The sequence below is a fragment of the Rhinoraja longicauda genome, chromosome 30, assembly GCF_053455715.1.
Source record: "Rhinoraja longicauda isolate Sanriku21f chromosome 30, sRhiLon1.1, whole genome shotgun sequence".
Taxonomy (NCBI): Eukaryota; Metazoa; Chordata; class Chondrichthyes; order Rajiformes; family Arhynchobatidae; genus Rhinoraja; species Rhinoraja longicauda.
This window is the reverse complement of record NC_135982.1, coordinates 5,555,670-5,570,566: the sequence shown is the minus strand read 5'-3', so window position 1 is coordinate 5,570,566 and position 14,897 is coordinate 5,555,670. Positions and strand designations below refer to the sequence as shown.

At 49.5% G+C, this 14,897-nt stretch overlaps 1 protein-coding gene across 1 annotated transcript in view; it reads right to left on the bottom strand.

The window, feature by feature from the left end:
* The window catches only part of casz1 (castor zinc finger 1), a 112,576-nt gene extending 103,486 nt beyond the window's left edge, over window positions 1-9,090 (bottom strand). Inside the window, exons 1-3 of the mRNA XM_078425025.1 lie at window positions 9,073-9,090; window positions 7,403-7,919; window positions 26-842 (exon numbers count right to left, since the gene is read on the bottom strand). Coding sequence (XP_078281151.1) covers window positions 26-842; window positions 7,403-7,919; window positions 9,073-9,090 — 1,352 coding nt within the window. The remainder of the gene's footprint in view (window positions 1-25; window positions 843-7,402; window positions 7,920-9,072) is intronic.
* Window positions 9,091-14,897: the final 5,807 nt, after the last annotated feature.

Here is a 14,897-nt window from a genome sequence, read left to right as displayed (position 1 = left end):
CGGGCGATGGAATGAGAGCTCTTACTTGGCGGTGGAGACGGTCCCGGTGGTGATGGAGTCGGTGCGGGAGAAGCTGGACTTGAGGAGGTCGGGGCCGCCGAAGCCGACAGAGGCGGGTGAGTGGGAGCCGGTGGGCGGGGGGCAGGTGGTGCCCGAGAGCGGGGCGGCTGCCGTGTTGGTGGGGGCCTTCACCACCGCCAGCTTCTGGATGTTCTTGACGTCGTACTTGGAGGGGCGGCCCACCTTGCCGGTCTTGAAGGCGATGGCGCCCCCCATGTCGGGGTCCCCTTCGCCGGGCCGGAAGAGGTGCAGGTACTTGACGTTCTCCAGGTCGTACTTGGACGGCCGCTTGTAGGTGTTGCCGTTCTGTGGCCTGATGCTCTCTCCCGTCTTCAGCTTCTGGATGAAGTAGTCGTACTTAGAGGCCCTGGGGGCAAGGCCCTGGACCTGGGGCAGGAGTCCGGGCAGGCAGGGGATGGGCGTTATCTTCACTTCGCGGCGCAGCGGAATGTCCTGGACCCCCGCCGGGTGGGCCTCCTTCCCCGGCAGCGGCCCCCGCGGCGCCGGCTCCTCGACCTTGGCGCTGGGGAGCGGCCGGGGGAGCTGCTCGCCGGCCTTGAGTTTGCGAATGCACGCCTCGTACTTGGAGTTGCGAGCTCGCCTGGCCAGGGGGTCCTCGCCCGGAGAGGAGGCGGGGAAGGGCTCTGAGGTAGAGGCGTTCAACTTGTCGAAGCTGATCTTCTTCGCCAGCTCGTCCCGCACGTTTTGGTCGTCGTAGCCGAACATCCCCAGGAACTCGTTCATGGTGGAGGCCGCGTAGTCGTGGAGAGTGGAGGCTTCCCCTGCTGGGAGGGAAGACGAGGGGCAGCGAAGAGTTAAACATTTCAGGAACATTCTGCACAGCTCTTAAGTTTTACGACTGCTAAATTAATTTGTAAAAAGTAATTAATATAGGGGCAAAATAAAGGGAGTTCATCAATGTCAGGAAAATCAATTTCACTAAATGTTCTAGTCAATGGCTTCTCAGTACATTAAACAAAGTTTTCATAAAGGTATTTGACTCAGAGCCCCACTTAATATGTACAAAGTCATCTCCTCTGCTGGTGTCTAGTCTTTATTGACTAACTTGTTATATAAGAGCACATTTTGAGGGGCAATATTGAGTGGAGGGGGTTTCCATTCTCTCTCTTTCTGATAACTCCTACTCTGACTAATAAAGCAAAGGAATTGTTTGCTTTGCAGTTTAGTTTTTGTGAGTTTGTGCGGCTCCTTGGGTTTTGTCTCGGGAAGGTGCCCTTCGGTCTCTCTGCCAGTGCGACGCCCTGGCCTGGAGAGATACCGCCAGATCTTCACCGCCGCGGCGGTTAAATCCGGTAACTCGCCCCAAATGGGAGCTCCTTTAGTAGTTGAGTTAGGCCGGCACGGTGGCGCAGCGGTAGAGTTGCTGCCTCACCGCGCCAGAGACCCGGGTTCCATCCTGTCTGCGGGTGCTGTCTGCACGGAGTTTGCACGTTCTCTCTGTCTGGTTTCCTCCCACACAACAAATACGTGCAGGTTCGCAGGTTAATTGGCTTCGGTAAAATTGTAAATTGTCCCTCGTGTGTAGGACAGTGTTAGTGTACGGGATGATGACTGATTGCCGCACACTCGGTGGGCCTGTTTCCGTGCTGGATCTCTGAAGCCTAAAGGGAGCCCCCTTCACCAAAAGGATAGGCCGCGTTTCAAGAAGGCAACTGCCCATCACCTTCTCAAGGGCAACAGAAGTCGTGTCTTTCTAAAAATAATTAATGAAACACAATTGGGCTGGTGGACAAAATGTGTAGGAAGGAACTGGAGATGCTGGTTCACACCAAAGATAGGGACAAAATGCTGGAGTAACTCAGCGGGACAGGCAGCATCCCTGGAGAAAAGGAATAGGGTCAGAACCCTTCTTCAGACTGTGACAGGTTTTCTTTGCAGGCCAGTTGCATCTTACTATCTCTCATAATCGCTACTACAACTTAAACACAGAGGGAGGCCATTCGGCCCTCTTCCCCATGCTATTCTCCCATTCAAAAAGTTCATGTCTGCTTTGTGATCTAGCTATGGTCAGCTGCCATTACCACTATCTCAATAACTTTGGTTGAATTTAGTTGAGTTTCTAAATACGGAAACAGGTTAAATGTAGGTTCGTTTTGAGATTCAGCATGGAAATAGATAGACCCCTTGGTCCACCGAGTCTGTGTCGACCAATGTTCACCCATCCACACTAGTTCTACTCTACACTCTAGGGACAGTTTACAGCAGCCAATTAACCTAGAAACCTGCACCTCTTTGCAATGTGAGGGAAAACAAGAGCACCCGGATAAAACCCATGCGGTCACAGGGAGAACATGCAAACGGCACCTGTAGTGTGGATCAAACCCGGGTCTCCGGCGCTGTAAGGCAGCAACTCTACCGCTGCACCACGTGCCGACACTGTGAAACATCCCACTGGTTACATGACCACCCAGGTCAACATGTCCACGTTCATCTCCAGAAGCACAAGGAACTGCAGATGCTGGTTTACCAAAAGAGACACAAAGTGCTGGAGTGATCCAGTGGGGTCAGGCAGCATCTCTGGAGATCATGGATCGGTGACATTTCCCGGACCGAAAGAAAGGTCCCGACCTGAAACATGGCCTATCCATGCTCTCCCGAGATGCTGCTTGACCCGCTGAGTTACTCTGGCACTTTGTGTCTTGTTTTGTACATTTATCTCCTGCAGTTTTACACCGTACAGGAACAAGTGTTCAGCAAAATGAAAAAGAAGATACACAAGGCGATGTTTTAAACCACTCGTGAATTTTTATCCGGGTAGCCCTGGGGACTGAGGCTTTAATTCATGGGAATTTATAGCAATACTGTGGTCGTGAGCGTGAACGACTTCGAGAGAGCATCTGAGATTACGCTGACTGGTGAAGAGGCTATATTGCCCAGTGAGGGAGATTTCCCACAGTGCCTGTAAGGGGAAGCAAGTCAAGGCACGAGGTGTTGTGCTGTTGGTTGCACTGAGCTTTGCTGGAGCTTGTTGGAGCCCCATTGTCCCGGCTGGCGCTGTAAGGCAGCATCTCTACTGCTGCGCCACCGTAAAGCCCAGGTTTCTCAGTAAGGTGCTCAAGTCAAAAGCAGCACAAATCACACTGTGGATATTGCGTTGCAATTAGCTCCGTATCAACCCATTCAATCACACCAGGGTCCCCTTGAATGTGGACGTGAGATGGAGAAATGGCAGCTCCACACCATTGGTGGCTGGACCTCTCCACAGGACCTCTCCACGGGACCTCTCCAACAGCACCCGCCCTACAAAGAGGCACAAAGTCCAACTGACAAGCCTGGATAGAGTGGATGTGGATGGGGCGGCACGGTGGCGCAGCGGTAGAGTAGCTGCCTTACAACGCCAGAGACCTGGGTTCGATCCTGACTACGGGTGCTGTCTGTATAGAGTTTGTACATTCTCCCTGTGACCCCGTGGGTTTTCTCCGGGTGCTCTGGTTTCTTCCCACATCCCAAAGATGTACAGGTTTGTAGATTAATTGGCTTTGGGGGCAGAAAAGCTTGTAAATTGTCCCGTGTGTGAAGGATCATGCAAGTGTATGGGGCAATCGTTGGTCAGAGTAGACTCGGCGACCGAAGGACCTGTTTTCGCGATGTATCTCTAAAGTTTAAAGTCTAAAAAAAGGATGTTTCCACTAGTGGCAGAGTCCAGAACCGAAGGGCACATCCTCAGAATAAACTGATGGGATGTAGCTTTAGAAAGGAGCTACAAACCTGCACATCGTTGGGACGTGGGGAGAGCACCCGGAAGAAACCCACGCGGTCACAGGGGGAACGTGCAAACTCCACACGTGGACAACAACCTAGATCAGGATCAGACCCGGGTCTCTGGGGCCCTGAGGCAGTGGCTCTACCTGCTGCACCGCTGTTTAAAGATGGGAGGCTGAAGGAACGGCATTATCACAGAGACAGAAGCACGACAGAATGCAACACCCAATAAGACTGCTCCTCAGACAGACACAAAATGCCGGAGCAACTCAGTGGGTCAGGCAGCACCTCTGGAGAAAATGAATAGGTGACGTTTCGGGTTAAGACCCCTCTTTAGTCTGAGAGATGGGTTTCATAAGCTCATAAGTGATACGAGTAGAATTAGGCCATTCACCCCATCAAGTCGACTCCGCCATTCAATCAATAGACAATAGGTGCAGGAGGAGGCCATTCGGCCCTTCGAGCCAGCACCACCATTCAATGTGATCATGGCTGATCATTCTCAATCAGTACCCCGTTCCTGCCTTCTCCCCATACCTCCTGACTCCGCTATCCTTAAGAGCTCTATCTTGAATGCATTCAGAGAATTGGCCTCCACTGCCTTCTGAGGCAGAGAATTCCACAGATTTACAACTCTCTGACTGAAAAAGATTTTCCTGGTCCCTGGTTCTGGACTCCCCCGACATTGGGAACATGTTTCCTGCCTCTAGCGCGTCCAACCCCTTAATAACCTTAAATGTTTCGATAATCATGGCTGATCTATCTCTCCCTCCTAACCCCATTCTCCTGCCTTCTCCCCATAACCTCTGATACCTGTACTAATCAATAATCTATCTCTCTGCCTAAAAAATATCCGCTGATGGCCTCCACAGCCTTCTGTGGCAAAGAATTCCACAGATTCGCCACCCTCCGACTAAAGACATTTCTCATCTCCTTCCTAAAAGAACGTCCTTTAATTCTGAGGCTATGATCTTTCGTCCTAGACTCTCCCACTAATGGAAACACCCTCTCCACATTCACCCTATCCAAACCCCAAACGTCACCTATTCCTTTTCTCCAGAGATGCTGCCCGACCTGCTGAGTTACTCCGGCATTTTGTGTCTATCCTTGGTATAAACCAGCATCTACAGTTCCTTCCTCCACAAGACTGCTCCTAACAGTGAGGGCATCAGGCATAGCACAGAAGACAGACACAAAAAGCTGGAGTAACTCAGCGGGACAGACAGCATCTCTGGAGAAAAGGAATAGGTGACGTTTCTGGATAGGACAACATCCAGCTGCTCAAGGTGCTTTTGCAGAAGGGTCTCGACCCAAATGGCCACCGATTCCTTTTCTCCAGAGATGCTGCCTGACCCGCTGAGTTACTCCAGCACTTGGTGTCTCTCTTCGGTGTAAACCGGCATCTGCAATTTCTCGGCTACACAAGACTGCTCCTAACAGTGATGGCATCAGGCATAGCACGAGAACAGAGTGCAGTAGAAACTCCTGCCTCTGCTCAGAATGTGTTGAGTGATTATCTTTCGAAAATAACCAAAAGTCTGTACCGTGGGACACTGAGACCAAGTGCACAGGTCGGTGCAGTCTGGAGCGTGCAAGACTCTTGGCCTCATAAGGCTTGAATTCAGCAAGAATAATTAGTTCTGACAGAGTGTCAGATAATCTTACTTTAAAAATAGTGTAAAAATGTTTTGACCTTATCATATTTCTTCCCGATGATGTCATTCCCTGGCTTTAGATAAATCCAGATTTCTATATCAGAAGGCCATTGAGTAGATAGTGTCACTGTAGCATTAAATGAAGTACTCTAATCTTTGCACTTAAAGCCAGCAAATTCCTTCATGCAGAGCAGACCTGGCCACAGCTATACTTGAAACCTTCAACTATACGTTTTCATCCAAAGTGATTGCAAATGACACTTCATGTTAGTTTAGTTTTGTTTAGTTTAGTTTAGAGACGCAGCGCGGAAACAGGCCCTTCGGCCCGCCGAGTCCGCGCCGCCCAGCGATCCCCGCACACTAACACCATCTAACACACATTAGGGACAATTTACATTTATACCAAGCCAATTGGCCGACAAACCTGTACGTCTTTTGAGTGCGGGAGGAAATCGGGGCTTCCTGGAGAAAACCCACGCAGGTCACGGGGAGAACGTACAAACTGTGTACACACAGCACCCATCGTCAGGATCGAACCTGGGTCTCTGGCGCTGTTAAGGCAGCAACTCTACTGCTGCGCCACCGTTGCCACCCTCCAGCTTTTTACATTCAACAGGGACACTGATCAACCCTGGGGGTGGGGGGCGGGTTGGGGAGCAGGGTTGGTGAGTTGTCAGTATGAGGCCAAACGCAAACTAGAGGGGCAGCACCTCATATTCCGCTTGGGTGCCTTACAATCCAACAGTATGAACATTGCATTCTCCAGCTCAGATAACTACCCTATTCCCCCTCTCTCTTCCCCTTTCGTTACCCCTTTCTTTACTCCTTCCCACCATCCCCTTACACCTGTGTCCCTTCCTCCAGCATCACATTTCACGTCTCTTCTCTCCTCAGCTCCTGATCTCACACCTGTCCTTACATCTCCCGGCCTCTGTCCAACTCTCTGCCTATCGAACCCCTTCCCCTGCCACCCGTATCCACCTATCACTCGCCAGGCTTTGTCCTGCCCCTCACCCCTCCTCCAGATTTCTCTCTCCCCTCCTACAATCAGTCTGAGGAAGTGTCCCGATCCGAAACGTCACCTGTCCATGTTCTCCAGAGATGCTGCCTGACCCGCTGAGTTACTCCAACACTTTGTGTATTTGTGTGAGAAAGAACTGACACAAGGTGGACACAAAATGCCACCTGTTCGACGGTGGACACAAAATGCTGGAGTAACTCAGTGGGACAGACAGCATCTCTGGAGAGAAGGAATGGGCGATGTTCGGGTCGAGACCCTTCTTCAGACTTTGTGTATCTGTTTTAATTGAAGAGGTGTTGACATGATTGTGTTGTCTTTTTAGTCTTGAGGGCTAATGGAGAATTTTGTTCTCACTCTCAACATCTTTGATAATAACAGGAGGAAATTAATGGCAGGATTTTTCTTTTGGTATACAATTGGAATTTATCTTACTTTTTCTTTCCATTGGCAAGCCCGACTAAATCCCCCCACATTCTGAGCACATTAGGGCATCACGGTGGCGCAGCGGTAGAGTTGCTGCCTTACAACGCCAGAGACCCGGGTTCCATCCTGACTTCGGGTGCTGCCTAAACGGAGTTTGTATTTTCTCCCCGTGACCTGCGCGGATTTACTCCGGGCGCTCCGGTTTCCTCCCACACTCCAAAGATGCACAGGTTTGTAGGTTAATGGGGTTTGGTAAAAATTGTAAATTAGTCCTAGTGTGTAGAACAGTGCTGATATACAGGGCGATCACTGGCCGGTGCGGACTCGGCGGGCCGAAGGGCCTGCTTCCACACTGCATCTGTAAAGTCTAAAGACTGATGAAGGATGCCCCATGTTATGTTGATAGTAATCGTTGAGCTTCATTAAAGCCTTCGGACTTTGGGCCTGTTTCCGCGCTGTAAAGTCTAGAAGGTTGAATATATGAGCAGCCCACTATGGACTGGCTGTTTCTGGGGCTCACCTGAGGAGGCGATGCTGTGCTGACGAATGCTGGCCTCACTAGAGGAGTTGTCCCCTTCCTCCTTCGGCCCCACTTCCTCCGAGTCCCTGTCGTCCGCGAAGCTTCCATCCAGCGATTCCTGAGCTCCGTCCACGTCCTCCTCCTCGCTGCAGCCCTTGGGCTGAAGCATGTACACCCCTTCGGCCGAGAGGAAGGTCCCGTCTGCGGTCTTCACCAGCCTTTCCTCGCCGTGCTCGTCCGTGTACTCCCCGTTCACCCACTTCTCGATGGCCTCCCTCCTCTTCTTGTCTTCCTCCAGCCTCTGGACGTCCTGCAGCCCGTCGACGCCCTCGGTCTCCCCTTCCTGCTCGCCGCGGGGCGCCCCGTCGCCGTGGAGACTCTCCGCAGGCTTGCGGCCTACCTCGGCCTGCTCCTCCGTGCAGTCGTAGACGACCTGGCGGCTCAGCTTGGCGCAGATAGCGTTCAGTTTCAGGCCGCCCTTCCGCTTGGCAGCCATCTTGGGTCTTCCTGAGGTGATCTCAATGCATGAAGTTCATTCCACCTACAGATTGCAAAAGAGAAAAAAGAAACATTATAAATGTCAGAGAGCAATTTCCATCACGCCAGACAAACTAACCACTGTACTCGCATGTATCAAAGAGACAGGTGAAGTTAAGACATAGAGTCAATAGAGAGATGCTGTTCCCACCAGCAGATGGTGAAAGGATCAAGGAGCCCCGATTTAGAGCAACGTGAAAGTGGCACAACGGTGTGTGAGGATAAACATATTTATGTAGCACTGTGTTTATAATCTTGAAGTTACTGTCAGTAATGATTGTGGAAACAGGCCAGTCTGGTCTTTCAAAAGGAAATTTGTTAAGAAGCAGGACTTGCGACTTTTTAGTTTAGTTTGGAAATACAGCACGGAAACAGGCCCTTCGACCCGCACCGACCAGCGATCCCCACACACTAACATGATCCCACTAACATTATCCGACATGCTAGGGGACAATTTACAAATTGTCCGAAGCCAATTAACGTGCAAGCCTGTGCGTCTTTTGGAGTGTGGGAGGAAACCGGAGCACCCCGAGAAAACTCACGCGGTCACAGGGAGAACATACAAACTCCATACGGACTGTACCCGTAGTCAGGATCAAACCCGGGTCTCTGGCAATCTAAGGCAGCAACTCTACCGCTGCGCCACCGTGCTGCCCTCGCAGGGGTACGGGGAGAGAGCAGATGTGTTTGGGATTGCCCGCACTAATCTATTTGTAATACAATGTATTTCACTGTACCTTTGGTACACGTGACAATAAACCAATCTTTGACCATTGAACATCAACCATTGGCATAGAGCCAGTGTGGTCTTGATGTGTTCAATGGCCTTTTGTATGTGGAAATGGAAGGTGGAAAACACCATGTACATGGATGTACATGGATAGAAAAGATTCAGAGGGAAACAGGCCCTTCGGCCCAACTTGCCCATGCCGATCAACATGTCCCATCTACACTAGTCCCACCTGCCTGTGATTGGCCCATATCCCTCTAAACCTACCCCACCCATGTACCTGTCAAATGTTTCTTAAATGTTGTGATAGGAGCTGCATCTACGACCTCTGGTTCCATATACCTACCACCCTTTGTGTAGAGAAGTTGCCTCTCAGGTTCCTATTAAATCTTCCCCCTCTCACCTGAAACCAATGTGCCATGCTGTAAATGAGGGAACCTGCTCAACTCATTGGTGCAAGCAATTCTTAAGCAAATAAAAGAAATGGAAAAAAAGAATTGCAGAATCTTTTTTCTACAACTCTCCTTAGAGTCAAATAACTCTGACTTAATGAGTTGCTTAAACGACTCCTAACACTGTTGTAAATCTCTAGTTCATTCTTAACCAGAGTTTAAATCCACAACAATGGCAGCCACAACACTTTAGTGTAGTGGAGATTTATCAGAGGGATTGAAGTTAGGTGGGATGAGACTATTCAACCATAAAGCCATGGGGGCAGAATTAGGCCATTCGGCCCATCAAGTCTCCTCCGCCATTCGATCGTGGCTGATCTCTTTTTCCCTCTCAGCTCCATTCTCCTGCCCTCTCCCCAAAGGTTGTAACCTTTGACAACCGGACAAATCAAGAAGCTATCAATTAGTTTAGTTGAATTTAGAGATACAGCGCAGAAATGGACCCTTTGGCCCACCGAGTCCGCGCCGACCAGCGATCCCCGCACATTAGCACTATCCTAACACACACACTGGGGACAATTTACATTTACATTTATACCAAGCCAATTAACCTACAAACCTGTACGCCTTTGAAATCAATCTCCGCTTTAAAAATACCGAATGACTTGGCCTCCAGTCACCCGCAGAATGAATTCTGCAGATTCACCACTCTCGGACTACAGGAATTCCTCCTCATCTCCATTCTACTGCTACATCCTTTTATTCTGAGGCTGTGCCCTCTGGTCCAGGACACTCTCAGCTGTCTGAGAGGACCAGTTTGCTTTCTGTAGAGGGGATTTGATGAAAGGATCAGGACAGTGTAAACAAAGAAGAACCGATATCACTGGCTGAAGAGATGAGAACCAAATGGTGATCACATCGTTATCTGATCAATTTGATTGTCTAAAGAACCTAGGGCCACCTGTGGGGAAGGTTTGCAGCAGCAAGTTGTGATCTGGAATGTGTTGTTTGCAAGAAATAGAGCCAGCAGATACAGACCTTAGAAAAGAGAGGATGAATGCAAAAGTCTTCCACCCAGTGGAGGGGAATCAAAAATAAGAAGGCATAATGTATAAGGTGAGAGGGGAACGATTTAATAGGAACCCGAGGGGCAACCTTTCCACTCAGAGGGCAGTGGGTGTACGGAACGAGCTACCAGAGGATATAGTTGATGCAGGTACTATAACAGCTTTCAAAAGGTACTTGGGCAGGTACATGGATAGGAATCCATGGGTTCCGGCACGGTAGCGCAGCGGTAGAGTTGCTGCTTTACAGCGAATGCAGCGCCGGAGACTCAGGTTCGATCCTGACTACGGGTGCTGCACTGTAAGGAGTTTGTACGTTCTCCCCGTGACCTGCGTGGGTTTTCTCCGAGATCTTCGGTTTCCTCCCACACTCCAAAGACGTACAGGTATGTAGGTTAATTGGTTGGGTAAATGTAAAAATTGTCCCTAGTGGGTGTAGGATAGTGTTAATGTACGGGGATCGCTGGGCGGCACGGACTTGGTGGGCCGAAAAGGCCTGTTTCCGGCTGTATATATATGATATGATATGATATGAATGGTTTGGAAAGATATGGGCCAAACGCGGGCAAGTGGGACTAGCGTGGATAGGGCATCTTGGTCATGTTGGGCCGAAGGGCCTGTTTCCGTGCTGAATGTCTCTATGACTCTGACTCTATTCAGTAACAGCTTTCAAAAAGGAATTGGATAACTATTTTGTTTGGTTTAGTTTAGAGAAACAGCGTGGAAACACACCCTTCGGCCCATCGAGTCTGCACCCGACCAGCGATCCCCGCACATTAACACTGTCCTACACACACTGGGAACAATTATACATTTATACCAAGCCAATTAGCCTACAAACCTGTACGTCTTTGGAGTGTGGGAGCAAAATGAAGATCTCGGAGGAAACCCACGCAGGTCACGAGGAGAACGTACAAACTCCTTACAGTGCAGCACCCGTAGTCAGGATTGAACCTGGGTCTCTGGCGCTGTAGGCACTGTAAGGCAGCAACTCTACCGCTGCGCCACCATGCCTCCATAGTTGAAGGACAAATAAACTGTGGGGTCTATTGGGAATAGCAAATAGCTGGATTGGTATTGGTACAAAACAGCCAGCATGGACTCAATGGGCTGAATGGCCTGCCTCCGTGACTTAGTGTATTTAAATTGAGTGTTTGTAAACAGGGCTAGCATTTATTCTGCTGAGTTGGTCTTTATGCTATTAGCTTCTAGACATCAGAGCTTACTGGCATTGTCCTGCTCTCTGTATTGATGTGGGAAACCACAATTAGGACTGAATTTTGCTTTAATATCTTTCCGTCAATAACCAAGCATCAAATTTTATTGAGGCATTACTGGTAGCAAGAGCTCTCTGTCCATACAATAGCTAAAGTACACAGGGGTCACTCTGCGCCCTTCAATCCATTGGCCTAGAGTTTTTTTAACGTTTTGTTCCTGCTCTTCAATGCGAATAGACAAAAATAAACTGAAACTGATAACCTTTTTGCAAAAATAATCCGGCTATAATTAACAGCTGTGAACTTTGGGGAACACAACACACACAGGCTCCCACTCACACAGAGAGAGCCATAAGCAGCTAACCAAGCAGTTGAAACATTTCAGGGAGGTTAGGTAATCGGCAGAGACAACAGGTTTTTTTAATTATGAAATGAAATAAAAGCAGATGTTGGGAAACACAATTGCAGGATAATAAATTGTTAACCCGTTAGAATCCAGGTAAAAGAGGAGTACTTCATGAAGATGGTGGCGCAGCGGTAGAGTTGCTGCCTTACAGCGCTTGCAGCGCCAGAGACCCGGGTTCCATCCTGACTGTGGGTGCTTCTCTGTACGGAGTTTGTACGTTCCCCCAGTGACCATATCGGTTTTCCCCGCGATGCAGATGAACAAGCTGCCCAACCGTGAATGACATAACGAGCGGTCACGGGGAGAACGTACAAACTGCGTGCGGGCAGCACCCGCAGTCAGGATCGAACCCGGGTCTCTGACGCTGTGAGGCAGCAACTCTACCGCTGCGCAACAGAATTTTCTACTTTTATTTCAGACTTCCAACAGATTTGCTGCCTGACTGTATTTAGGAAGTGCCTGCATGCCGAGTGTTTGGAGAGTGTAACTGGCAGGGTTACGGACTGGGAAGCACCAAGTCGACAAAGCTGGCTAGGTCTTTCCCAGGCTGGTCTTTCCCAAGTCTTTCCCAGGCTGCACTGACATGTGAGGCTGAGGAGCTGCTTTAAGGGATCCAAAGTTGTGCTTTCTCACCCCACCGCCAGTCGTGTGTTGGTGGCCAACCCTAGCAGTGCCTTGGAAGGAAAAACATCTTCACAGGGCGGCACGGTGGCACAGAGGTAGCACTACTGTCTCACAGCTCCAGAGACCCGGGTTCGGTCCTAACCACAGGTGCTGTCTGTACGGAGTTTGAACGTTCTCCCCGTGACCGCATGGGTTTTCTCCGGGAGCTCCAGATTTCTCCCACACTCCAATAACGTACAGATTTGTAGGTTAGTTGGCTTCGGTGAAATTGTAAAATTGTCCCTAGTGTGTAGGATAGTGCTAGTGGTCGCAGGTCAGTGCAGACTCGGTGGGCCGAAGGGCCTGTTTCCGCACTAGAGTCTAGAGTCTACAGTTCACCTTCAGACGTCCACATTGGTTTGATTTTGAAGTCATGTCCCATCATGGAAAGTAGTCAGGTCATCCCCCTATATTCGGGGCTGGCCCAGGAACGTAGGGTATGCACAAGTCCACCGATCCCCACGATGTTCACACCTCCGGCACTCTTGTTCAGCAGACTATAAACCCTTGTTTTAGTTTTAGAGATACAGGGCGGTAACAGGCCCTTCGGCCCACCGAGTCCACACTAACCAGCGATCCCCACACACTAACGCCATCCTACGCACACTGGGGACAATTTTACATTTATACCAAGCCAATTAACCTACAAACCCGTATGTCTTTGGAGTGTGGGAGGAAACTGAAGATCTCGGAGAAAAACCACGCAGGTCGCAGGGGAGAACGTACAAACTCCGCACGGACAGCGCCCGTAGTCAGGATGGAACCCGGGTCTCTGGTGCTGTAAGGCCGCAACTGCCTTCCAGCACCAGAGGGCGGCACGGTGGCGCAGAGGTAGAGTTGCTGCCTTACAGCGAATACAGCGCCGGAGGCTCAGGTTCGATCCTGACTACGGGCGCCGTCTGTACGGAGTTTGTACGTTCTCCCCGTGACCTGCGTGAGTTTTCTCTGAGATCTTCGGCTTCCTCCCACACTCCAAAGACGTGCAGGTATGTAGGTTAATTGACTGGGTAAATGTAAAAATTGTCCCTAGTGTGGTAGGATAGTGTTAATTTGCGGGGATCGCTGGGCAGCGCGGACTCGGTGGGCCGAAGGGCCTGTTTCCGTGTTGTATCTCTAAAAAATGTTTTTAAAACTCTACCGCTGTGCCACTATGTCTTGTGGTCTTATGCAAGGCTTGCGACTGACAATGGATTTCCGCTTCAGATGCGTGTCGTGAAAGTCTCTTCCTTTCCCACCCCTGAGCGAGAGAAAATGACAGCTTGTGTGATGAATAGTTTGCATGCAGAGTTTGAAAGATTTTAGTTCCACAGTAAAACTGTTCAAAGCCCAAAATTGCATTGGAAGATCATACATGGAGGCCGACGATAGGCACAAAAAGCTGGAGTAACTCAGCGGGACAGGCAGCATCTGTGGAGAGAAGGAATGGGTGACGTGTTGGGTCGAGCCCCTTCTTCAGACCACAGATCTTCTTCAGATGTTTCGGGTTGAGACCTGAAACGTCACCCATTCCTTCTCATCAGAGATGCTGCCTGTCCCGGTGAGTTACTCCAGTGTTATGTGTCTGTCTTCGGTTTCAACCAGCATCTGCGGTTCCTGCCTACACATGGACAATAGACAATAGGTGCAGGAGTAGGCCATTCAGCCCTTCGAGCCAGCACCGCCATTCAATGTACATCATGGCTGATCATTCACAATCAGTACCCCGTTCCTGCCTTCTCCCCATACCCCCTGACTCCGCTGTCTTTAAGAGCTCTGTCCAGCTCTCTCTTGAAAGCATCCCGAGAATTGGCCTCCACTGCCTTCTGAGGCAGAGAATTCCACAGATTCACAACTCTCTGACTGAAAATGTTTTCCTCATCTCCGTTCTAAATGGCCTACCCCTTATTCTTAAACTGTGGCCCCTGTTTCCGGACTCCCCCAACATTGGTTGAATCTTGATGCTCTGTTTACGTGTCATGAGCATGTTGACAATCCAATGACATTAGAAGCCGGAATGGAAATGGTTCCCCTTCTTGTTGTATAAGATAATCACTGCGGCGTTTGTAAGAATATATCTTACAACAGTAGCCGTTCCGGGGAGTGGTTCCTTTATATTTGTATTTTATCTTGAAATTCTCCTGACTTTTGTTTCCAAATCGGGAACTTTTGTATAAACAATTGATTACTGTAAACTTGAATTAAGTTTCCAGAAGGTCAGAGGCAAGAAGACAGTCATTTGGAAAAACCATCTAGTAGGAAAAAAAAAATCTATGAGGAACTGAAAGACATAAATTTTAAAGTATTTTCGCAGAAGCCTTAGAAAGAAAATTGAGGTCATTTGGGTGTAACAGCAAAGGTCATTTCTGCCTGCAACGCACAGTATCTACCTAGTGATTTCCTATGTAGGGAAATCGCTTCAATAAGCCTTTATTTTCATTACAGTCTGGTTCCTGACCATTTATATACATTCATAAACACTCACTTAATAGCCATTCTGCAGGAAATTG